The sequence below is a fragment of the Pleurodeles waltl genome, chromosome 6 (genome assembly GCF_031143425.1).
Source record: "Pleurodeles waltl isolate 20211129_DDA chromosome 6, aPleWal1.hap1.20221129, whole genome shotgun sequence".
NCBI lineage: Eukaryota > Metazoa > Chordata > Amphibia > Caudata > Salamandridae > Pleurodeles > Pleurodeles waltl.
Window position 1 is genome coordinate 1,580,735,230 of NC_090445.1, and position 25,955 is coordinate 1,580,761,184.

Genomic DNA, 25,955 nt, shown 5'->3' on the forward strand with positions numbered 1-25,955 from the left:
GGGCACCATCTAAGTGCATGTGACACAATCTTGGGTTGATGGTCCTTTACCTATGGTCCAAGTATTGTGGTGGATGCATCCAGTGCTCTGTGTACAGAGAACACCATGTTAGGTTTTTATTGTTAAACCGCCTACATATCCTTTGGTCCTTATTGCTTCCTCATTATGGTTGTTTTACTCCAAATAACAAGTGCTGCAGACTAACATTCTACGGAGAACCCAAGTCATATGATTATGCCAGGCACTGCTTGTACCCATGACCACCTATCTCGTTGCAGCGGAGCCTGTGCCAATTTTGGGGCCGGATTTTGCCCCTTTTCCCACCAGATCACTACGTAGTGACCGCGTGAGAATTTCAAATCTGATTAGAGGATTTCAAATCTACCCGGATTTACAGTTCTTTCCTGATTGGAAATTTGAGGCGATTAAGAGGTCCCTCATTACTTCTCTGAACCAAAACAGGGCAGGGCCTCCCTTAACAGCACTCAGTATACATATGTCATTGTGTGTGGATCGCCACACACAATATATTCTATACTTCAAAAGTATATTTATACGTAGTGCAGAATAACAGCAATCCGTGGTTAACATTGATGCCCCTTTGCACATTTGGCGTAAAAGCTGAAATGGTCCATCACTCCATGGCACCACACAAGGCCAGTATAATAGCGCACAGTGTGAATGTCTGCTGACTTCCGTGTATTTGGCACTGGGCTGAGATACTGTTGCACAGAGTATTCATGCTTTCTTGATTTAAAAAAAACGAATTGGTTATATCGTGTAGTGATCTGTCTAAACCCTGCGCGATGTTTCAGGCCAACAGATCACAGTACTAAACACGTCCTGTATAAATAGCCCAGATCTGAGAGCGCCTCTTGTTCCTTAAGCTTGAAAAACAACAATACCTGTACAACTTATCAAAGACCGGATCTGGGCTCCCAGCTTTAGAAGCACGCTTCTCTCCCTGGTTTAAAAGCCCGACTGAAATCTCGACCCTGACTTTGCAGCCTGAGAAGGCGTGTGAACGGCTTACTTTGTTGGAATGCTGGCCCCAGCAATCTACGAGCAGCCTGGAGTCGAAAGCCCGAATTCCCACGGCTGGCCTCATCTGTCTGCACGATTAAAATGACTACCATTGGATTTGTTTACATATGTTTAAAGCGCCAGGAGAGCGCTTTATTACCCGAAACGTATATAAATAATTATTTCATATTTGTAAGCCTAACTAAATACACTACTTTACCCCATCATTCGTCACACGGCAGTGTAATGTCGTGTGTGCAAAATCACCCAGTGTGTTTAAAAGTTGACAAAATCACCCATTTATTCTTTCCCCATCTTAGAGGCGGAATTCTATTTTGAATGGGTAGATCACGTTTTCCCACCAGGGAATTTCACCTCTTATCTTAATGTCAGTTTCTACCCTACTTAATATTTGTGCATTGCCCTGGGATTGCTCTGAGCGCTGTCACCTTCAGCAGTTTCGCTGTAAAATGTAATTTGTAGTTGCTGAACGTTTTTATCAAATGGACACAAGAGGGCACTGTTCCTCTCTGATCTTAATCTCGAGGGATTCACGCAGAGTGGACGGAGCAGGGCGACTGGAAATATCCGATCCTATTGATGAGATCACCTGTCGACATAAGATTATTTTTACCACGTGAAATGAGAGTCTGTTTTTCTTGTTTTCACTTTAATAATTTTCGTCATAAGGGTTCTGTATTAGTAAGGTGCGTTTTTATGGTGCTAACGTACAGCCCTCCAACCTGAAATACGGCCATCACACGGACACCATGGTTGCCATTTTAGAGTTACTTTCAGCCAGTAAATCATTGTTATTCTCGGAAGATAACTAGGTTAATAAACAAAACTACAAATTGCCATCATGCAAAGTGTTGGCTACAAAGCAAAGAAAGCGACCTAATCTGCTCAGCTGCACTCTACATGCGAGACAGAATGCAAGCGGTCTAAAAATGTGTCCGTCCTTTTTCTTGTTCCCCAGGTTTCATCAGGCCGCGCCCCCACGAGTATTCATTATGTTAAGCAGAAACGTGTTTTCCATTAGAACCGGAGCATCAAACCGCCCCCGCTCATAGCCTGAGTTCCACTTTCACTGTGAGAAACTGGCACTTCATGTTTACTGGGCCTCACTGGAGCATCGTCCTCGGACATGCCAGACTCACGCCTCCAGTGCACCGTGAGTAGAAGCCCCACGTCGGACTACTCGGTCCGCAACCACGGGTCGAGGACTAACCTAAATGTCACACACGTGCCACGCTGTAGGAGATTCTAGCTCACGCCTTGTCACGGGATTTTTTTTGTTTGTTTTGTACGTTTCCGACCTATTTACGTGTTTCGGTGAACTGTTGCATGCTGGCAGTCCAGCCAAGAACCACAGGTATGTACTAAAACACGTTCTACGTGTACCTGCCATTTTGTTTACACTGTGTGCATGTTTCCTAACTTAGACGTCACATCGGCGTCCTCCCCGGGCTAGCAGCGTGGTGCTTCACACCGACAGCTGGTACTCGAGCCAGTCTTGTGACTGACTTTCCCCCACCCCGGCCCTTCTGGCCTGCAAGAATATTGAGTTGTCATTAAGTCTCGTCTTCCCTTGATGCCAGTTGGCCTCTGCCAGCTCAGCAGCTGCTCTTCATTACAAGCGCAGAAGAGGGGCACAAACACATGCACGCGCCCTGCAGTACTCTGAGACAGGCACGTGTTCTTAAACGGGGCCAACTCAAACCTTACTCATTATGCTCGGGCATCCTTCTGGAAAGGAGACAACTTACCATGGGCAGGCCCGCCCTGGGCAACTGTAAGTTGTCTTGCAGCTGAGGAGTGAGTGGGAAATTTGACTGAAATAATTTGGAACTTGACAGCCGCTAAATTTGAGAATAAACATTTTATTGTGAATCGGAGGTGTGTAAAGTTGTCGCTCTTAACCTCTGTGCAGCTTCTTTGCAGGCTGTGCTGCATGTCGCCTGGTTCACCTGCAAGTATATTCTGCCATAGATTGGCCCTTGCTTTTTAGGTGGGCTTTCTTCAGTGGCGTGTCATTTGGATCCCAGTTGGCCTCCCTTTTATAAATTGGCCTTTGTCCTGTAGGTAACAGTAGATTAGCCTCTGCTCTTTGGGCACCCACGCTAGGTTGGCCTTTGTCCTCCACGCAGCCCCACCTCGGTTGTTTGGCTAGTGCCCTCCAGGTAGCAGTTTTTTCTGTGTCCCTCAGGTAGCCCCTCTAGATTGGCCTGTGTCCCATGGGCTGCCCCTCTAGATTGGCCTGTGTCCCATGGGCTGCCCCTCTAGATTGGCCTGTGTCCCATGGGCTGCCCCTCTAGATTGGCCTGTGTCCCATGGGCTGCCCCTCTAGATTGGCCTGTGTCCCATGGGCTGCCCCTCTAGATTGGCCTGTGTCCCATGGGCTGCCCCTCTAGATTGGCCTGTGCCCCATGGGCTGCCCCTCTAGATTGGCCTGTGCCCCATGGGCTGCCCCTCTAGATTGGCCTGTGCCCCATGGGCTGCCCCTCTAGATTGGCCTGTGCCCCATGGGCTGCCCCTCTAGATTGGCCTGTGCCCCATGGGCTGCCCCTCTAGATTGGCCTGTGCCCCATGGGCTGCCCCTCTAGATTGGCCTGTGCCCCATGGGCTGCCCCTCTAGATTGGCCTGTGCCCCATGGGCTGCCCCTCTAGATTGGCCTGTGCCCCATGGGCTGCCCCTCTCGAGTAGATTACCCTCTTCCTCCAGGTAATCCTTCATCATTAGATTGGCCTGTGCCTTCCAAGTAGCCCTTAAGGAGTACACTGGGTTTACGGTCTTAGAAAAAAAGCGCTGTTCTCCAGGAGATCCAGCCGAAAGAGCCTGGAGTCTGTCTGTGTGCATCCTAGCCAGCCAGTCCCTGTCCAGCCCGTACCTACCCTTAGTGATGTGTAGTCTTCAGGTACCTACTAAGGCACCTTTTCACCCCTACCCTGCGATTTCTTTGGTAGCTGCAATCCTGCAGTGCATGCAAGCATGTCTGACTGTTTACAACTCAAGCTGCAAAACATGCACTTATTTATTTTTTCATTTCTCGAGCACGATGCTAGAGTACATTGACAGGGAACGTTTATCTAGGGCCCTGGCTGTTTAAATTAATCAAAGTATGTGTTTATTGTACATATCTTTAATCCCCTGTCTCCTACATTCCAGTTATCTATCTTTTTAAACACGTTTTTAAACCTCTTGCTCAATTTTCCTCTTAACTTGGCGCCATCTTAACTGGCTTATTAACTTTTGTATCCTATGTTTAAGAAGAATGTTGGTGAACGCCCATGATGAGTGTCATGCACTGATAGCTGAATGCGCGCGTGCCTTTTTGAGAACTCTATGCTTTCTGCTGCTAGCTCCAGTGTGTTGTGAAATGCAGCCCGTTTGACCTGTGTTCTCCTTGGTTTCCATTAGGGACCAGTCATGGTGAATAATCGGAACTCGGAGTCCACCACGACAGCCGTGAGCAGCAATGGTTCGCCACCAAAGAGCTGTGCGGGTTGCGGGGGCAAGATCGCGGACCGCTTCCTGTTGTACTCCATGGAGCGGTACTGGCACACCCGCTGCCTCAAGTGCTCCTGCTGCCAGGCCCAGCTGGGAGAGATCGGCACGTCGTGTTACACCAAGAGTGGCATGATCCTGTGTCGGAACGACTACATCCGGTAAGAAATGCTGACTGCTTCTGGGGGAGGGGATGGGTCCTTGACCCACATCAGAAGTGGATGGGAGACTGAGAAAATAAATGCCGGCTTCAGAGAGCTTTGTGGCAAGTTGCAAATGTTCAAGGGTGGCTCCTGTAGCCAACCTTTGATCACTTGAATAAGTTAGGTTCGTGAGTCAACCAAAACCTAGCTTGGGGAGTAATTAAATGTGTACTTCATAAGTTTTTATTTTTTTTTTATTTTTATTTTTTATCTGGAATGTTTCTAGCACAAGGGTTCTTCTGGATCTCTCCTGGTGAATGACCGATTCCTGCCCCTGCTTTGCTGGCACCCCCCCCACCCCCAAGACTTTTGTGTAGATGCTTCACTCGGATGAGTACTGCTGAGCTGCCCTTGTCCAAAGTAACCGCAAAAGAAAAAGTTTCAATGCTTGAAGAGAAGTTCCTTTCTAGGTCTCGTATCCTAAGAAAAAAATGAAGGGCTTCTGGGGAACTGAACTTTCAGCCTGAAGGGCCATTTCATGAATTGCTCAGTCTAGTTCACCACAAATCCTCCCTAGACCAGCACAGTTCCTGCCGAATTAGTCCTAGGGGTTTAGTGCTGAGCCGCATGCACGCTTCTCAGGGTTGGAGAAGTCTGTTGATAAAATGCGCAATGAAAGGACTGGGTAACACAATGGGTTGGTCCATTTGAAGAGACATGTACACTCTACTCTTCACTCCCACTTATAGGATGCTGTGGTTATTGAAATCCCTGCCTACGTCCACTATGGACTTGAGAGAAGAGCAGCCCTGGTACAAGAAGCCCAGGAAGGCAGCAGTATAGAATTGGTTGGAACGTCTGCTGTGGCTTGAGGCATATGTTTCAAGAGCTGGCATCAATCGGCCATCCGGAAGTACGCCTTCCAGCTGTTGCTCCAGGCACTAACTCCCTCTGGATTCTGGGGAATGTTGCCTCTCTGGCATGGGAGTTTTTAGAGGCGCAAATTATTGCATCTTCTGTAGAAAAGCCACAGCATGCTCAAGGACAGCTTTTTAAAACTGAGGCTAGCCGAAGTGACTTCATGGACTCCCCAGCCGCGGCTCCTCCAGTAAGGCAGAGGAGCTACGACCCTCTGCATTGAGGAGTCCGAAAAAATAAAATGATAGTAACACTTATCATTTTGTTTTTCAGTGCTGGAGCCAGGTTAGTGGGGCTGGACTAAGAAACTGGGAGGAGGAGTGGAGTGCACCATAACGGTTGACTGTTTGGCTGGCCATGTTGGGCCGGTCAAACAGACATGCGCACTTCACATTTGTGCACAGGCTCCCACATGCTGTTTGAGCACCAAAGGAGGCTGCTCAGGCCAATCGCGATGCTGCTGTCATGCTTGGGACAGCAGCCTCGTGATTGGCTATGTGGAGTCTGGCAGCCTGTGTGTTGCCGGGACTCAAGTCAGGAAGTTGTTCTCCCCCACCACCCTGCCACACTCGTTCAGTAGCAGCCGCACTGGTCCTGAGAACCACAAGGAGTGGACAGTATCTCCCTATTTTAGCCCCACATAAGACTCCATTTGCTGCTGAGAGCCTAGGGCAAGAAGTGTAAACCAGAGAAAGTGAAGAGGGAAGTTAAAGCCCTGTCCTAGAGGAAGGCAAACCATTCATTGCTCGAGTCAGTCTCCTGTTGAATATCAGGCTCCGGCTCAGCCCTTCGGTGTGGCAAGATAAGAGCCAAGCTGCCCGGTCACTAATCTTTTCCCTCCCTATTAGTATTATATTAATACTGAATTCCTGGTCGTGGGCAGACTAGAGACTGATGTGTTTAGCCCATTAATGAATGACCACAAACTAGTGCATATTGGGCAAGTGTATGGAAGAATTGGCTGTTTTATGAACAATTGTTGAGTTTCTTTCTTCATGATGCACTGCTCAAGCTCCTTTTTTTCCAGTTCTCACACAAGGACCACCTTAATGTTTGATTTTTGGGATTTATATCAATTCTTTACATGTTACACTCCATTTATTGTTAGTCATTTAACTGTTCAGACCTTCATGTTTTTTCCTAGTGTAAGTTATTTATTCAGCTTTTCAGTCTTGGCACTCATGTCATTTTTTTTCCCCGATGACATCTATGGTTTTCCCATTGCCCTCCCTGGTTTTGCTTAGAGATTGACGTCAGTTGGAAGGAAAAGTTTTGTAGAGTGCATGCAAACCTACGAATTCTGGTCTCCTACAGATTCAGGGACTTCTGTTCTCAGTATTAGTAGATGCCATGTTCATTTTGCCCAGATATTCCGTAAGAGCTCTGTAGTAGCTCAGGGCACTAGTGTAGCCTGATTCTTAAGAGCTAAATGTATCTAACAAGGAGTGTGCTTGTGTACTGCCTCTGCGGTAATACTACAAGAACCAGACTACATCCACGATGTGACCTTCATAAACTGAGCACCTCACACAAGAATTATTGCTGGTACAGGAGATGGTGCAAGTGAACAGTTTAATTTAGTTCAGTTGTGTGGCTTGGGCCGACCATACAGGTCTGAACAGTCTGCTGGAGGTGGAACATTGCTCCAAGCCCTTAACAGGTTCCACTAACTTCCGCTGCACATTAGGTAACCGCATCTCTATGGTGCATTTCTAATACTAATATCGCATTTTAGCACTTTAAAATCTGAGCCCTTTGTATAAAATGTTGGGATTGTTTGAGTCCGGTTGCCTGGTGTTTCGTTGTAAAGTGGTTTGTTAGATGCATTGTCTAATAAAAGTTTATATTGGTCAATGTGAACAAAGACCCAAATTCTGTTCAATCTTTGTAATGTAGTTTGTACATTGATGTGTATGAACGATTTTGCAGTTCATTTCAACCCACAGGGATGAACGGTTGTTGTCTGGCCTCAAGTTCTTTGTTCTATAGACCGCATTATCTAATTTTCCAACTACCTCTGGATATCTCGCTGGCCCAACTGCTCCAACACCCTCTTCCCGTGGACACCCTTTTGCCCCTCCCTCGGGCTCCTCTATACCTTGGGCTATCTATCATTTGCCACCAAGCATGTGCTGTCCAAGCCCCTACCAGGGGCAGGTCTGGCCTGGGACCTCCCTTTCTACATTTGGGTCCCTCTATTTTTGACCCACCTCCCCGACCCCTTTCATGATTTACTTCAGAGCTGCAAGTTTTTGGACCCTGTTGGTTAGTTCATGGATCTTCAGTACCAGTGCTTGTACCTGACCGTCCTCCATTTGTAGTAATCTGGAAAAGTGAGCTTAATTTAATTGGTGGCTGTAATGTGGATGTAGGGGGCTAGGGAAATCATCTGGTAAAACACATCAGACACAAGTGGCACCTGACAATGTGTTGCACGTTGAAGTGGCTCTCATTGGTCTCTGTTTGCACTACCAGCGGCAGGTAATTTTCTGTTTGTCCCTCCGGTAATTCCAGATTTTTTTTTAGTTCAGATTCCCATGTGTCTCCCCCAAGGTGGGGGGATGCTTTAATGCTGAGGGGCAACAAGTGACGGATGGAATGTGATTTTAATCTCCGCCCAAGGTGAATACTCTGCCCCATTCCAGTCCATAAGGTTTGCTCAACCTGCCACTTCAGATGGGGACTAACCGAATGCCAAGTAAGTTTGTTCCTGCCCCAAGAGACAGGTTCGAGCCCTGAGGCCACCGCCTCTTTGAAAGGGAATACACACAACCCCTGGACCACTTTCAGCCTCTCCTCTGGATCACTGTGTGGGCTGCAGACAGTGCAGATTTGAAACGGATAGAGGCAGAAATGGCTTCTCAGTTTAAGCTGCGTGGTGTCTACCTCATGTACCACATAGCTGCATTTCCGAGTTGAGAATGCCCCAGTGCATTATTTGTGCTTGTTGTTTCCGGTGCTGAGCAACGGCACTTATTTTTGAGGGCCGGGGCTTAGTCTTCTGCCTCAAGGATTTGCTGCGAGCAAAACACACATTTGGGAAAGATGGAGGAAGAAAAAAACGAAATATCGTCACAAGGGAGTAAGCAGAACACTACAGGAGTGAGCTGAAGGGGCAGGGAGAGGCTGTAAATGGATTAAAGAGGCCCGAGATGTCTTCAGGATTACGCTACCTCAGTATTCCGTTCTCGCACATTTAATTGCAGTAGCTCACGTGTTTCAGAGGAGGGCTCTGAACACCGGCACGTTTGTATTTACAAATTAAGCACTGGTATGCCCGTTGCAGTGCAAGGACTTACAGGCCCATATCTCTGTTCTGGAATAGCGCACACTTAAATAAGCCAGTTCATGCTTAAAGGAACTACTTGTCAAAGAACTAAAACTCTGTTTAAGCCTGAAAAGGTCGGGCTCTCAAGGATCCGCTAACTTGCGTGGCCCGGCCCCGAGCCTCCCGGCCGCTCCTTGCAGCGCCGCCGGGTGGAACGGCCCATGCAGGGCAATGAGCCCGAGCCTGCACGCAGCAGAAATTAATTAAAAGCGAACACACACCCTGCTTGTGTTTATTTTAATTTGTCAGGGCAGCAGCGCCGCCCTCCTCGGGCGCTTTCTTGGCTGTTTGCTTTGGCTGTGTCTTGGCAAGTCTTGGTGTTTGGAGAGTAGGAGGCGTGTGGGGGCGGGGAAGGCAGGTCTGTTTGATCACGGTGGTTCTGGAAGCGGAAGAAAAGTCTTTTAAAATTGTGTGATATTATTGTTGAACTTCTCTCCCATCAATCGTGCTTAATTGGCGTTTTAGACAGGATAGAGGTGAAGGTAATACAAACAAACGCAGATTAGTCTATTTATTTCGTAAAAAAGAGCACGACAAATGCTCTGCGTGTTATGGCAGAGTCGGCCTTTTCAGAAGTTTATTCCTTTAAATCTTGAGGAGAGACTTTCTAGTGCGGTATCGGAGCTAAGAAGGAATGCACCGTCGCCCTTAATGATGCTGTCATGGCCCGAATGATGAGACATGCTTTGGTGAGCATGTGCAAGCCCAGTGTAGTGATAAAGCAGCAACTTCAGTTCCCGAACTTGCAGCAGGTGTGCAATGGGCAATCAGAACTAGGGTTCGAGCGCACTGCTGGGAGACGGGAGTGGTCTATGGTATTACATCTAGGACATGTATGCACACCTGGGACCATGGGTTGGCTCTCGAGAAACATGACCTTCAACCCAGGGCTGGGCATTGAGCTCTGATGGAGCCAGAGGTCCGGCATGAGGCGTACTCCTCGGGATCCAAGGCTGGGTTGTGCAGGGGTACACCCTATGGAGCCAGGGCTGAGTTGTGCATGGGTGCACTCTGGGGGTGTCAGGACTGGGTTTTGTGGAGTGCACCGCGCTGTGCACTTGTCGGGAATCCGGGCTGGTCAGTGCTGCATTCACCCCGAGGGCCCATGGCTGGGTAGTGCGGGGTACACCCCACAGTGCCAGGGCTGAGATGTTTGGGTGTATTCCAGGAAACCGTTGCTAAGCAGTGGCTTCACAACTGCGAGACTGTCCGCACTGCTGGGATTTCAGCTTGTGATCTGATTGTAAACCACCCTTAGAAGGGAACGTTTAACTGAATTAAGTGGCTTATTCTAGCAGGGCCCATCCACTGAAAACAAGGAACCTAAAAGTCTATTGAGAGATCGTCTGCCTAGTGAAAATTTGCCGATGAAAACTAATAAACCTCACTACAGCACACACTTGTGTGCCTTATTCTTGTAGAGCAATACTTGCAGCATGACCCAAGAAGTAAGAACGCCATGTTCCACAGTGAAAGGTGCCCCTCCATTACTATTCCAGGTCGGACACAAGTATATTTACAGAAATACCCGAGGTACTCTGTCATGAAAGCTATGATTGTAAAAGTGTAATTCCTCTGGGGCTTCTTGATAAGAAGTCCAAAGGGAATAGATGTCTTCTACAGTCCAGTAGCACATAGACATGTGTGCAGGTTTATGGCCAGTGCCCTTTACAACCATCTGTTCCACAGTGTGGATACTTCTGGTCATGTGTCCAGTGTGGTCAGTTTTCCCTGGGTGTCCTCAGGACAGTAGTGGACACACTGTGGCCTTGATTACTGTGATCAAGGGCATCCACGTTCAGTAATACTTCACATCTGCCTTGTAGAGTGGTTTGGTATCCTCTGGTCACTGTTTCCTGAGTGCCAGTGGAATGTGAGGCCCCTTGTTGCCCAAGGTCAGCCAGGTACATAAGTTGGTTGGTACTGTATATGTTTTTATACAGTGCAGACCTAGCCAGGGAGTAACAGCTGCTGTACATTACATTGACGGGTGGAAGGAGTTACAGAAATTACATTTGACATTTATAGGCATCAGGAGATTGTGTGATTCTGGGGAAATCACTTAGCCAAGCACCCGAGGCCTGGATTCGAACCTGGACCCCCAGGTTCTGAAGTTTGCAGCTCTTGCGGCTAGACCATGTCATCATCCTAGAGCTTGAAGTGGTTTGTTCCATACATGCTCGATGTCACTTATTGGGGTGAAGTGCCCTCCAGTTCACCCTTTATTGTTGGATGGGATGTTGCACCCAAAATATGGGCACAGAATATGAAAGGCTGCCTTAAAGGAGCAGCCCGAACTTACAAACATCACCTGATGTGCCCCTTACAACACTGCCCTTACTGGCAAACCACTACATAAAAGAGCTTATCCTGAGCTTGCAAAGAAGGCCCAGCTTCCTTAACCTTCCAACATCTAATTTGTAAAGCGGTTCATTGCCTACTGGTTCAGCACCCGTTCCACTCGCCTATTCTCCAGGGATTCTTGTTCTTGGTTCTTGTTAACAGTCCTGCACTTACCTGTCCTCTACAATATCCAGCTGAAATACTTCCCTCCCATACTAATGATGAAACTAGGCCAGCCTTATCTTTAATTCACTAACAGAAACAAAAAACGCTAAGTGCCGTCCTTTGCAACAATATCATGCACATGGCATTCAAACACACTACCCAGCCCCTCACCCTATTAAAAAAAAAAAAAAATGTCGTATTTATTTCGTGGATAAGAGCATTAAACAAAAATGTCTTTCCCCACTTTTTTTAAAGATATTGGCTAATTGGACTTCCTGGACGTGGACGTCACCACTTGCATTAGTGCTGGGTGTAGGAGATTTCCTTTAACTCCACCCTGCCCCCGTCGCCCCTAGCGGGCGACTGGACTGGAGCATGTGGCAACCATTATTATTAATCTTCACCTGCTTCCCCCACCCCCTGGATTCCTCCTTCAGCCAGTGTTGAGTTTCAAGGCCCACTTTCGCTGGTCCCTGGTTTTTTAAAGTCTGTTTAGAAGGACCTGAAAGTGTTTAACCCTTTGAGCGACCCCTGTTTGTGAAACATGATGACCACAGTTTCTTTATTTTGGGGACATCAATACACACAAAATGGTGTCATAAGGGCATGGGACCAAGGCAGAGATGGGGGTGGGGTCCGGCGGGGGGGGCTAGAAGTTTAGCAGATGGAGCCGCTATTAAGTTGAGCGTTGCTCACAACGTCTTGCCCCATCCTCATAGGGAGGGGATGCTATGTTGAGCAATAACTTTCGATCTTAAAGCATCTGCTGCAGAGTTTCTTGTGCGTACGGTTTTGAGGCAGCAATGAAAATGTAAACATAACTCATGTGGTTAATGTTCCTGCTCCAGATAGATTAGATTTTGTCTAGTGACAGTTTTTATGCCATAAAGTAGCACAGGGTTAATATGCCTACTGCAAAGAATAGATCTGTATTGTATGTAGATAGCGGAGTATATTAGTAAGGCCAGCCTTTACCTGCACTTTATAACCAATGAAATATGTGAGAGGGGCAATGGAGAGGTGAGGGGCACTTTTGCGGGGTGGTATTAAGGGAATCTGAGGAGTAAGTCACCAGGCTCCACCAGCGATGAAGCAGGCTTTTTTGTACATGGGGTCTGTACACCAGAATGGGGAGTGTGTATTATTGTTGCTTTGTGGCAAGGTTCGCTCTGTCACTCATTTTGGTCATTGTCATGAAAGAGGCTTTTATACCCGTCATATTTAGTGTTGCTGCCCCACCTATTCAAGCGCAGGATCTTTTTCATAGAGCGCTTCTTATCTCCGTTTGTAAAGTTGTTCCTCCCCCACCACTTTCTTCCTCCCCCTCGCCCGTTCATAACTCTTGTCTGCTCTTACGCGTTCATTAAGTGCCGCCTTCACTGCTCAGACCCTTTCATAAAGTGCTACTTGTTTGTGTACATAGAAGACCAGCTTCAAGGAGGGCTCAATACATTCGTATAGAAAGCTTCAGAGGCCTTGATGTAGTTTCCCTCTTGCCTTAAATGATAATGCAGCAGGCACTGAAAGATGACAATCCTAACTGTAAAATAATTAAGAGATATTCATAGCCTTCTGCTACCATAAACCCTGGAAGACTGGTGGGGGCGTCTTTGGCACAGGGTGTAATGTGCAAGGTCAAACCATCTTGAGAGACCAGCAAGCTATGTTTGGCCAGATTTCAGCTTTGTCCAATCACTGAACTCCGGCACTGACTGGTGACGGCAGGTTTGGCACCTGTATCCCTGGCCTTCTTGCCACTACTGACCAGTTGTATACATTAGACTGGCTGCCATTGGTGCACTGTGCACGGTCTCGAATCACCATTACTGACTAGAGATAGCTTGGAGACACCCATTCTTCACGGTTAATAGCACACCAATGAGCCGAGTACTTCTTCTGCATAGCCATTTTTTTAATTTACTTTTTTGTATGTTTCATGAGTTAAGCACAAACCAGTTTAGGCAGTGGAGCCCTCCTGCAGCTGGAAAAGAAACCAGGCTCCGCAGGTTATTGTCTTAGCTACTAAGACAGCATCCAAGTCTTGGGTGGGTGGTTTCATTCTTTAAAGGTTTGTGATAGGCCTGCTGCTGATACAAGATGAGTACACTTCTGATTGGCAGAAAGCGCCATACTAAAATGTTTGAGCGAAAGCTTGAGCAAAAGCCCACGCCGTTGGTTTTGAGAGAGACTAAAGGGAGTTGGAAGTCTGTAATGGGTACAGGCCAGAAACTAAGGGAGTTGGCCATGTGGTGTGGATGTTCCTGAAGAGGGTTTTTAATCCTATTCTAATTTGTAAGCCATGTAATGCAGAACAGAGAACTAACAAAAGTAATTGCCTGGAAGCCGGCCAGAGTAACCGGATTGGCTTATGTTTTTTTTCCTTTGATTGTGGAACGGAATGCAATGCAGTTTTTTTTTTTTTGGTTTTTTTTTATTTATTTTTTTTATTTGCAGGTGGGTGGGTTTTCCATAGAACACAACTTTGGAAAACATCACATTTTGTAAATCACAGTGGTGTTGCAAGTTGGAGCAATATTTCCCAGGTACTTTTGTGGCCTGGAGCAATCATTTTGTGGGGTTGAATCCACTTTAAGGAACAGGCTATGTGTGCTTGTGCACAATCATTTTCTTGGTTAATCCCAATGAGACTAATGTGTTCTCAAACTCACACCTCTCAAGAAAACTAATACCAAGAAATCGTTGCAGATTGGTAAGGATGTTTGACTTTGAGGGACCTGCAGTTGGAAATTTTGTAGCACATAGACTGTGGGGTGTTGTATTCACAACAGGGGTTGTTAGGCTTGGCTGAAGTGATTCAGGGTCACTTTTTCAAACTGCCCATTCTAATCTAGGAGTGAACGGCTGTGTCCAAGCTACATAGGGAGTGAAAGAAGGGAATGTAGCAGGAGACATGTAGTTTTCTAGAGTTGGTTTGAAGTTGAGACTTAGCAAGACGTGGCTAGCATTTGGTGTTTCAGTTCCAGTTTTTTTTTTTTTTTTTTGTTTTTTTTTTTTTGTTTCAACCAGACTGAGGTGTTGATGGTGCAGTCTCTAAATTATGTTGTCTCAGAACTAGTCCGGGCTTCTCTTCATATAGAAACTGGAGCACTGGAAATATTGATCTCTTGACACTGTAGCACCTTGGCACATATTCAGATTTTGACACGGTAAGCACCTGCAGATAGACCAGTGTATTCTACAGTCTGTAATGTCAAACAGTTCTTTCTGTTCCAACCAAACCATTGCCCCAAATCAGAAAGACATTGATTTGAAAATTTGACATTTGCTTGCCATTAGCTCTGGGCCCAAATAGGGAATTTGACAGACTTTTAAACACCGATTAGAAAGGAAATGTCATGCCTCTTGTGCTTTTCCCACAGATCCACTCCCTTCGATCCAGTCCGCCCTTTATGCTCCTTTGCTGCAGTCAAATCACCTAATTCTCTGCCAGATCACCTTCTGCTACTCTGCTAGATCCCAATGTCTGCTTTCTATTTCTCAATCAGACCAGTGCCCTGTTCTCATCCACCCATGAAATTTTCTCGATCTTCTTCCCCTTCAAATTGTCTCCTAGAGGTCTAGTAGATCCTTCCTTCCCTGATTCACCCTCCCCAGATCCCCTGCCTTCTGTAATCCTAGATAGGATCCATTCACTCTTGTAATCTTCCCATACTGGATTCCCCTCCATTTCTTCTTCTTCCTCCACTAGATTTCCATCTTCTGTTCCTCACTAGACCCTTTATTTGTCCACCAGATCCCCTCATTCCCCTCTTTATTCACCAGATCTCCTCTTACCCTGCACGGAGGCCTCTCCCTCTTCTGTTCCTCTAACGAATCCTCACCCTGCCCTGTTTCACTGTCAGTAATCTCTCCTGCTCCTCCACTAGATCCCCCTCTTCAGACCCTCCACTTAGTCCCTCCACTGCCCTCCTCTCGTGCAGAGCCCTTCACCCCCTCCTAGAATCCTTTCAGCTGCCTTATCATATAAAAATTCATTTTCTTCGCAGATTTCTCCTTTGCCAGTACCCTTCTTTTGTAATAAGTATTTTTAATCAATAAGGGGCCACCTCCCACGTTTCACCTTCAGCTGCTGTCGTTTCTTTATTGCTTTCAGGGGAGAATAATTTTACCTGTTCAGATACCTGGCCCTGGCGTGAGATGGAACGCGTTCCTACAGCCCCGGCCCCTCCCTGCCCCCACTTCCACAAACCCCCCTTTGTTCCCACTGTTTAGCTTTTCCCTTTTTTTAAGGGAGCTCTAAGACAAATATTAATTAGGAGACATAACAGGCCTTTCTTGTTCACTAAATTACTATTTGAATTAAGATCGAAAATTCATTAGCAGCCCTTTATTAGAGCGGAGCCAGGCTGGGCGCGCGCTCCGGCGCGCGGTGTCAGGGAGCCAGGAGCAGGATATTAAACTCAGGCCGCATCAATTACTCTGTGAGCCAGAATAATAATGGATTTTCAGGGAGATTTTCATCTGTTGGAAGAAAACATTTAATAAAGCAGCCGTTCTCACAATTTAATAGAAAGTTTAAAGGGATGCTGCGGTGGGGAATGGATGTGTAATTTCGTTACCCCCGCCCTCGGCTTCGCACCCCCCAGCACATCTGTTAAGTAAACTGCAGCCTGGGTAGCTTTTAGAGACTGTTTGTTAAAGCTCATTCCTATTGAAAGGAAATTATTACCAGCCGGCGCAGAGGACTGTGGAAGGGGATTGGGGGTGGGGGTGTTTCGAGGGGCAGATGAGAATGGAAACTAATTTATCGCAAGTCAATCAATAGGCGGCAGAAAGTGTTGACTTGGTGCTGGGCCCAGTCGATGGGTAATTGGATGGGGACAGGGGAGAGACGGTGCAATTGCCTTTCGAGTCTCCAGTTGCTCTCTGTTCGGAAATGGTGTTGTCAGAAGAGCTGGGTCTCGTGGTTGGGTTGTCAATGTCTAGTCTTAGTGGCACGGCAGTGAAGGAGGAGTGGGGGCTGCAGCACGACCTTCTTGCTGTATTCCTTTCATCTGCATCTTCTACTCTACACCCAGCAACAACCAGTCATCAGCCTTTCCTTGGTCCCTGTTCGCATCAGGTACCCTCCACCCAACTACAGGCAACATGGGCCCTATGGCGTCTCCTAACAGCCTTGCCTGGCAGCCAGGTCTACATAGAAGACTCCTGCCTTTTCCTGGTCCCCATGCCTATCAAAATAGCCCATGCCCATCTCGTCGGCTCCATACCCTAGCTTCTGATGTCTGTATCCCAGGCCTACTCTCTTCAGTCTGTGCCTTTGTGCTGGTTCCATGGCAACCACCAGCAGAATTTTCTGGTCTACATCTCCATTAGCCCATGGCTTCTCCCGGCATCTGGCTAACTCTCCTCGTGGGTCCTCCAGGATTGTATAGCCTTTGCTTATGGTTACAACAGCATCTTTTTAGGGCTTTACTTCGTCAGGCCCCATGGCTACCTCACACTGGCTGCCCCAAGATCCGAGTAATGACAGTTGTCCTCAATCATTCCGCTGTCCTGGACATTATTCACCACACTTGCCATTTTGATTTCTGTGTCATTGAAAACCAAGCAGTACACACAATGCTGTGTATGTTGTGGGCCATGTTGTGGTAGACTCTTCAAAGTGCCCTTGCTACCAGAAAGGTGCTTTTAAAAAGAAATGTAAAACTCCCAGGTTTGTTTAAGGGTGTGGAGGTGAATTTGCAGCCTGTCCTTGTCTTGGCGGTCCTCACGCACCACAACATTCCTGCTGGATCGATTACGAGCCAACATCAATGTTGTGGTGAGTTTTCCACTGGGCGGAAATGCTGTTTTCACCTGCTGGCCCAGTGGAAAACTCCTAATAGGGCGGCAGCATACCACCAGCACTGGTGGTATGCTGGCTGCAGTCTTTTAAAAAGACCGCTGAAGTCCTAATGAGGGCCATAGTCTTCTACCAGTCCCTGGATTCATGTTTGTCTAAATTCTTGCTGTCATCTGGGTTTATGCCTGAGATTGAAACTTGTAGTGATTGGAGGCCCAGAGGAGAACATGTCTCGTATCTAAGGACCTCTAGGGCATCTGCCATACATGCAATGCAGAAGCTTTTAGCATCCCTTGCATGGCTTGTAACTTACTCCTGTTTTGGTGCCTGAATACCTGGAAACCCTTCCAAGCACGCTTTCAATTGGGATTAATCGTGGTTAGGTTGGTATCATAGCAGTATGTACAGTTAAGCTTTACTATCTCTCAAGCTGTGTTCTTGCAGGTTCCCGCAGCTCATCCTGTCGGGTAGAAAAACCTGCGTCACTTGCCAGCAAACAAGAAAACAGATTGCTGTGGGTTTTTGGTGACGAACCATTCAGCTGTACCTTCAGATCACATTTCTTTGGATGGAGTGCGATCTTTGTCATTTACCAAAGAGGCATGTTCAGGATTAAGCTTGTTGAGCCTGGAAATGCTTTGGTGACCGTGCTGGCCTGTTCAGTTATTTGCATGCAGTGCAGTCCTCCGTACTGTTATTGCCTTTCATATGTGTTTGGATTAACCTGCCTGTAGCTACTATTCTTATTCCATACATTCATGGGTGCACAATAGCTCTGGGCTTATACTGCATGTTGGTGCCTGGTTGCATTAAATTGGTTTCAGAGATACCCTTATGCATGTGTTCTGTGGAAGCTCATGCCCTTTTTTGTATTCTGGGAACCCACATACATGTTACTGTTCAACCCCTTGTCTGAGGGAGGCTATGCCAGGGATATTTAACTGGCGCCTTTTCTCACCTCACATTGGTGTTTGCTTTTACTTCATGTATGTAATCCCAGCTTTCTAATCGTTGTCCTATCCTTGTTTGTCAGGTTATTTGGCAACACTGGTGCCTGCAGTGCATGCGGTCTGTCCATTCCAGCAAGCGAAATGGTGATGAAGGCCCAGGGAAACGTCTACCATCTGAAGGTGTGTAAGTCAGCCGTCTTCCATGGGAAGGGTGATGTGGCCATAGAGGGTTGGTTTTTGGGGATGAGTAGTTTTAGGTGTCCAGGGTAAAATTCTGCCCTGGGTTGAAGGCAGCAATGTTGAGTGAGCTGTCTGGGTAGAAGGCAGCAATAGATAATGGTGCTATCTACCTATAGGCCACACATAGTGATGAGCTGCTGTGTGTTGAGGCATGGGCCAATCTACAGGCAGCACTGCCTGGTGGCTGCTATCCGGGGATAACACCATTGAGGGGTGGCTGCTCTGGGGTACCAAGCCATACCAGCTTGATAGTCCTTCGGTTTCTGGTTGGAGGTTTCCCCAGGTTGTAGTCCTGCTCTTGCACTTGCAGTACTCTCCTTTCAGAGGTTGAACTGATGGACGGTCCCTTTGTCAGTTGTAAATGCAGTGAGCCACTTGGTGCATTTCAGCTGACCCAGAGTGCTCCAAAGAGGGATTGGGAGCTAAAAGATGAGCATTTTCGAAGCAAGAGTCGTTAACCCATCGCACCATGTTTTTACTATACCAGGAAACACTGCAACATATCTCCACTAAGAAATGCATTATTTTCACTAGATTACTTTATCTTCACCTGGTTTCTCTAGCCTGCTTTCTCTGGTAGTGGGAGTTGCATACATCAGGTGACCTGCCTGTAGAGGTGCAAGTGCTGAACTATTTCTGTTGACGATATAGGAGGGATGGAGAAATACTACTGGGTGGGAGTGGAGGGTGGGCTGCATGTGGGTGGTAGGCTGTATTGGCTTTGTTTATCTTGGTTTTGTGTATTTGCCACTGAACTAATGGGTGGCTAGTTTTGATGGGGGTGATGTGTGCCTCTTAAAATGCAGACCCTTGATTTTCTAGTTATAGGGTATTTTGTGGATGTTCTGGGAACAGATGCCTGGGTTAAGGGGTACAGAGGAGTCAGCAGGATGCTTCTACATGTATTTCAGCGGAGGATGCATTTTTGAGTCGTCTCTTAATGTCTCCCATCACAGTGCTTCACGTGCGCCACCTGCAGAAACAGACTGGTACCAGGTGACCGGTTTCACTACATCAACGGAACCATCTTCTGTGAACGTGACCAGCCCAACGCACATCTAAACGGACACTTAGGCACACTCCAGAGCAACCCTATGCTGCCTGACCAGAAGGTGAGTACCAGAGCGAGTCTCTGTGATAAGATGTTATGAATGCTTTCTGCAAATGTAACATGTTAAGGTTGGAATTGAGTATTCCCTCCACTTCCTTAGGCAAGACTAATTATTCCTGGCTGTCCTAGGGTCTTTGTAATCAGCCTTCCTTATCCCTTTCTCCCTAGCTGTTGCAGCTATAGATGTATGGCAATCCACCTCCACTACCCACCGCCCCTGAAAGATGTGTTGCCTTATTATGGTTATGGCAAGCTGTATTTACCACCCGTGCCTTCCTGGGTTTGTGCCACTGGAATTCTCACGTGGACCAAGATCTGCGTTTTTATGGTGTGCTCGCCCGTGGTAGAGAAGGCCAATCTCCCGTAGTGTGGGCTTAGTTGCTTGAACGTCCCAGGTCCGCAGAAGCCACCACCCACCTTGGACAGCGCCCCCTGTTTGTTTTGGTGGAGTTTGTATTTTCTCCGTTAATGTGGTTACTGGTTACTTTGAGGGCAGGCCTGGGCACGTATTTGCCTCTCCGGCCACCCATATTTGAATTACTAATGCAGTTCCCTCTCTCCCCGCTTCCTTTCTGTTTTCTTTTTGCCTGTTTGGGCTGGCTGGAGTTGACAACACTCCCGCCTCAGAGCCGCCATAACGAGGCCATGTTTTTTGTTCCTTCCCATGCCCTCGCGGCCCAGCCTCAATTAGTGTGCTCTCCACTTTAATCAGTCGGAGGAGGAGGGGGACCTAAGAAATGACATTGTTTCCCTGTTACGGGTGCGCACGAAGAGGGGGTCCTGCCGGCCCAATCCTGCTCGAGGCTCCTTTAATTAGGCCCTGAATGGTGCTGCGTAATTGCCTGGATATTACCCCTTTATGGAGGTGCCCGAGGCCTGCGCAGAGCACTTTCCATTAAGTCCGTCTTTCGTGTGGGGGGAATCAGTGCCGTGGTTCGAACATAAAGGGCCCCTTATCCCCCCCGTGGAGCTTCTATGATTAATTGGGGAATTTTAGTCAGTGCCCCTGGACAATTTGGTGGAGTGGGGTGAACAGGATGAAATGTAAAAGGGTTATTTATTTGTGTTCCGTTCCTGACAAGGCAGATTTATTGCCCGTCAGAGAAGCTTTTTTCTGCTAGAAAAAATACAAAAACGTATTAAATGTCTTGCTGACATAGTTTTCTCTTTTGACACTTCAGAAATGCCTTTTCTCCTACTTTGGTCCCGCCCACACACTAAACCTTGGTCAGTCCATAACATGCACGTGCCCGTATGCACATATATTTATATAGTGTAGGGGTGCATGTATGTACATCAGTGTGAGGATATATTACACACACACGCGTATTCTTTTAGTTGTCAGCGTCCATACTGCTATCTGTCAGATGTTTGACAGGGCTTGATATTAATATGCAGTGTGACTGAAAGCCTTATGTGGCCTTGGTTTAGCTGTCACAGGTTCGAATCCTGGCAGATCAGCTTTTTCATCCTTATCAGGTCTACTGGGTAACAAATCTTACACGTGCTGGCAGTGAACATGCAGTTTACAGTGATTTTTTTATGTATTCGCCTAGCAGATGCTCAATTGTGCTCCTAGAGACTTCTAAAAGAACAGTCTACATTTCTAAGCTACATTGGTCTTGTGCAGTTACCTACATCTTTGGTTTTACCCGAAGCGTTTTAGGTCCTTTAGTTTTCCAGAGGATGTAATAAAATTCTCATTCCCTTGAAAAACGTCCTCCAGACCCAATGTAGCCTTTTTGTCTGGTGGCAAACCAAGACTAAGCTTTTTGTCTCGGGAATGTAGTAAAAAGTTTCATAAGTTCACTCCAGTTTATCTGGTGTCATACCCTTGCCATGTTCTTGGTCCCCGTGTCCCTGCCAGTGGCTGGGCTCCATCTTCTGTGCACTTCTGACTCATTTACCTGTTTGTCATCCTGTTGAGTATTCCTTGGTGTCCCGCATCCTCCTGCAGATAGTCTTTCAGACTAGGGGTGGTGGGAGTCGGGAATTGACACAAAGCGATAAAAGGCTGTGCTCTGGGTCTGTTCCCCTGCTTGAAGCATGTTTGGGCAATCATTGCTTGTCACCCTTCAGCCTGTGTATCTAATAGCTGAACCTCACCTGTCGGCCTCACCCTCCCCACACCAGTTCTCAACACCTCGTCATCCCCTTTGCTGTAAAACAATTATTTGCCCAAAGCTTCCCCAGGCCCTCTTACCTTGACATGAGACTATTACTGAAGAGATCTCTAACATGGCTTCTTGGGTTCTGTGGTTACATTCCTTGGAATCCTTTATTTGCCGTGATTTCTTATTAATGAAACTTTAGAAGCGGTTCATTATGAATGTTTCCTCAGTGCTGCTATACAGTATAAATAAAATGAACTGATCCCATAGTCTCATCTCTCTAACTTTTGTTTATTTTTTTTAATCAATGACAGGTTTGTTAAGAGGACAACAAGATGTGCGAGCCCTGGTGCCTTCTGTTGACAAGGAGTCTCTCCGGTTGTGTTTACTACTTTTTTTTCCCCTTTTGCACAAAAGTCACGCTTGTGTTGTGGTGCACATCTGCCGTCTTGCCGCTGAACCACAATAACTTATTTTGTAACAGATCAAGAAAAAAAACTTGATGCATAGTTTTTATATCAAGGCGGAAGGACATTGAGGATGAAATGAAGAAAAGGTTGAAGCACCAGGATTTTGGTCCACCCAAGCGGCGAGAGCGCAGATGGAACTTTTCAGAGCTGGTTTGCGCAAACCTATTGAGTAGAGGCTTACTTCTGTGCAAAGGATATTTTATAAAGACTGAAAAGGGACTTTATCGTTATTTTACAAGACTATTTCTTGTTGAATAAAATATATATAGCCTTTCTTAAAGTGACAGTACTACCTATGTTAATTATAGTAATTTTCCAAATTCAACATGCTTCTACAGCATGCCTTTATCAGGACAAATTCTTTGTGTACAGGAGATATTCTAAGCTCAGAACTCCAGTAGTCTCTTGAGGCTTTCTTAACCCATACCCAGGCATGCAGCTTATGCCGCAGTATCCTCATCCACGGACAGGCCTGTGCACTGCCCACACAGGTCTATTTTGAGGTCTCTTAGCTGATAAGTTGCCACGCTTGCAGCCTTTTTTCTGCATCCACAGAATTTGATACCCCTAGGTCTGGAGAGAGGCATGTGAACATACTTTGGGCAGAGCAGGGGATCAACAGTTTTAAGATTAGGGAACTCTTGGGTTTTTATGTCCGCTCTCTGAAATGATCCATCAAACATTTGTCCTTTGTACCATTCAAACCATCTTCCAAAATGAAATTATGGTATTGGCACCAGTTTATTAAATTTACTAGCCAGGGAAAGTGGCACCTTCCTCAAGTGAACGCAGGGCTCTACCATCTTCTCCCTGACCCTCCCCCCCTTCTCCTCTCACCAGGCAACATTTTTCATGATGGTGCCTCTGCCACAGTGCATCGTTTCAAACTCCATTTGGTCATTGGTTGGTCTCCCCCTTCCTTTTTACATCATTATACTGTTCCAGGTGCCCATTGCTTCCAGAATGCTAAACCTCTGTCAAAATCCATACCGTCCCCCACTTCTGATGTTTCTTTGACTAAACTGTTGGCTGCAATGCATCTCCTGTTAATCGACTATGGTCCAAGAAAGGTTTCATTTCATATTTGTGTGTATAAATATGTCACTGTCAATTCTGTTCTCCTGAGCACTAAAACCCAGCAAGTCCTGGATCACTAGGAAGAACTCACCACCTAGAATAAAAAGTTCTTCCTTGTGGAAAGGAAACCTAACAAAGCACTTGTGCTTCTAATACTTGAGTAACCTATTCTTGTATGTTTACACAAAGGAAAATGTGGTCAGAATTTAGTATTCTGGGTTTGTGTTGTGTAACTTAATATTTGTTTCAATTAAAATATGTAGTACTGTGACTTTAAGGCCCGCTACTCCTCTTAAATGCATATAAAGGGACTGTCGCGTGGGTTCATTAGTTGGTCTGGGTTGACCAGTGGTTAGCCAGAAGTTTGTTGGTGCTTTGTCCCCTGTATTTGTGGGAGTCCTAGAAACACTACCACGTTCATTAGAAGGATGTTCCTGTAACTAAGCCACCTCATTCCATTTAGCACCCGTGGACGTGCCAAATCTTCCCATACTGAGAGGATGGCATAGCTAAAATACCTATGTAAGATGTGCCTAAGAGCATTGAGACGGGTAGACACGGATTTCATTGACTATAGTGGTGACAGCCAAGGACACTGACACGACCTTCGGAGATGAGATGTAAAAAAAAAAAGTGAGCAGGGTATCTGAAGCTTGTCGTATCTTCTGTGTGGTCCAAGTGTGGGCCTGCCTTGACACAGCTCTATCCATGTTTGATGTCACAACACAGCGATGGGTAACCACACACCAACAGTACATTTCCAGAGGACTCGGTAGTTGAGCTCATGGAGGATTGTTGACTGTTTTTTATTGAGGAGGTTGTTTCCAGGTTTCAGGTCCGTGCTGCACTAATGAACTTCGTAGTAACTGGTGGAATGGACTACTTATAGGAGGTTACATGCAAGTTTTGGATGATCTCCGCTTGATGTGAAGGCCTAAGGTTATTGAGAGCAAAGATTCACTCAATGCATCTTACCAACTTTAAACTCTCTGGGTAGCATGCAACTCAACCGTGCCAATAAAAGGGAATAGATTGTGACTTATCAGCCTCAACTCTTTTGTAGCTGCTTCTAGCATCTCTTCTAAATATGGAACACTTGTTATTTTCATTTGAGAATACCTACTCAATCTAATATTTTATAGAAACCTTTCGATTTTTGGGTTTAATAACAGGTGGGGCTATCCAACAAATATACGGTAGTATTTATTCAGTTGCCTCAATAGGCTCTGCGTTGAGGATATTTTCCCTGGGCACGATAAAGAAAATCTTGTTTGCCAAGCACAGGCCTTCCATCAGTCTTTCTGGCCAGCAAAATATTGGAAGGAGTTAAGGGATGCATTCCCAATCCTAAACTGTCTCATGGACAATTTCCCTGATAGATTGTTATATCGATGCCCTCATTTGATGGAGGAAGTGGGCCTACACGTTAAACTTGCAGACCACCACCTTCAGTGTACATATTGTCTTGGCAGGAAACAATGGGTTAACTCTGAAATGGCTGCCATACAAATTTTGTGTATATCTACCATGTAAAGTATTTTTTTCTGTATTTTGTGCGAGTTCCGTTTTCTTTTCAATTGTACAGTTTTGTTATGTTTTGTTATGGGAGGACATACTGTATATGCAATACCAGCCGAGAGAGAGAAAAATAAGAGCATTATGTAAATATTTTAAAACAACAAAGTGTTGTGCTTTTATTGTAGGTCTTTTGTCTTGGTTTACTTTTGCTGATGCGTGGGATTCCAAGTTTTGGAATCGATAAAAGCAAACCGCTGTTCAAAACAAAATGAAAAAGATAATGTTGCTTACTAGACTGCACTTTTCTTCCTTGTAATCTTTCCTTGAATATTAAAAATCAAAGTTTCCATGACAAAGGTGCCCTTTCATTTGTTTCAGAGCCTTCCTGATCTTCTGTAAGTGAATACATCTTATTGGAACCCATTGGGTATTAATTTAACAACTTGTAGATATGTAGTTGGTGAAACTGATATTATATACAATTCTATTTTTTTTTGTTTTTTTATAGTTAATAAAAACCATAGCAAATTGCCACAAAGTATGATAGAAACACGTTTCGAAGTTAGTGGCTTCGAATCACGCCTTAAACCAACTTTTAAAACATGATAAATATTCCAAGGGAAGAAGTAAGTATACATCTGGAGCTGCACCTTGTACCTATAAATCCATTTGTAAAGCATGTTCATTGGCTGATCATACTCAAAAAAAATTCCATTTTCCACAAGAACTAACACAGATAGTCAAACGGACACCTCGTGCAAATGTCTCAAATCCCACGATATGCCATTTAGCACATTTGACTGCTCAACATGCAGCATTTTTTTGTACATCAGTGGAAAGCTTTGGGGTCTGTACAACTCATGGGGAAAGTTTCAGGACTCCTAATATTGTAGTAATCCTCCCGAAATGCTTATACTGTAGGTGCAGCATTCCCCTTGTGTTGCAGTATTTACCATTAAAATAATTCTCCCCTTTCCTGGGGAGTGAGTACATGCGGGAATCGGTTTTGGCAGCGATCCATGTATATTTATTGAATCCTGTACAATTTTGCCATGCAGATTTCGCCAGATTTTTCATGGATAAATGTGCCCGGTAAAAAGTAGGAAGTGGTCTGTTACACTTTAGTGCTTTAATTGGAAACTTAGAAGTGCGGGCACTCACTATCCACAGTCTGCTCCTGAGCAGTGCCGGAACTCTTCCATCAATTGTATTGTAGCAGTGCTGAGAAGTGCAGGGTACCCTCC

At 46.0% G+C, this 25,955-nt stretch overlaps 1 protein-coding gene across 1 annotated transcript in view; it reads left to right on the plus strand.

The window, feature by feature from the left end:
- Positions 1–25,067, plus strand: part of LOC138301165 (LIM domain transcription factor LMO4-A) — a 39,068-nt gene extending 14,001 nt beyond the window's left edge. Inside the window, exons 2-5 of the mRNA XM_069241357.1 lie at positions 4,445–4,692; positions 18,268–18,364; positions 19,381–19,536; positions 21,961–25,067. Coding sequence (XP_069097458.1) covers positions 4,454–4,692; positions 18,268–18,364; positions 19,381–19,536; positions 21,961–21,969 — 501 coding nt within the window. The 5' untranslated portion in view covers positions 4,445–4,453 and the 3' untranslated portion in view covers positions 21,970–25,067. The remainder of the gene's footprint in view (positions 1–4,444; positions 4,693–18,267; positions 18,365–19,380; positions 19,537–21,960) is intronic.
- Positions 25,068–25,955: the final 888 nt, after the last annotated feature.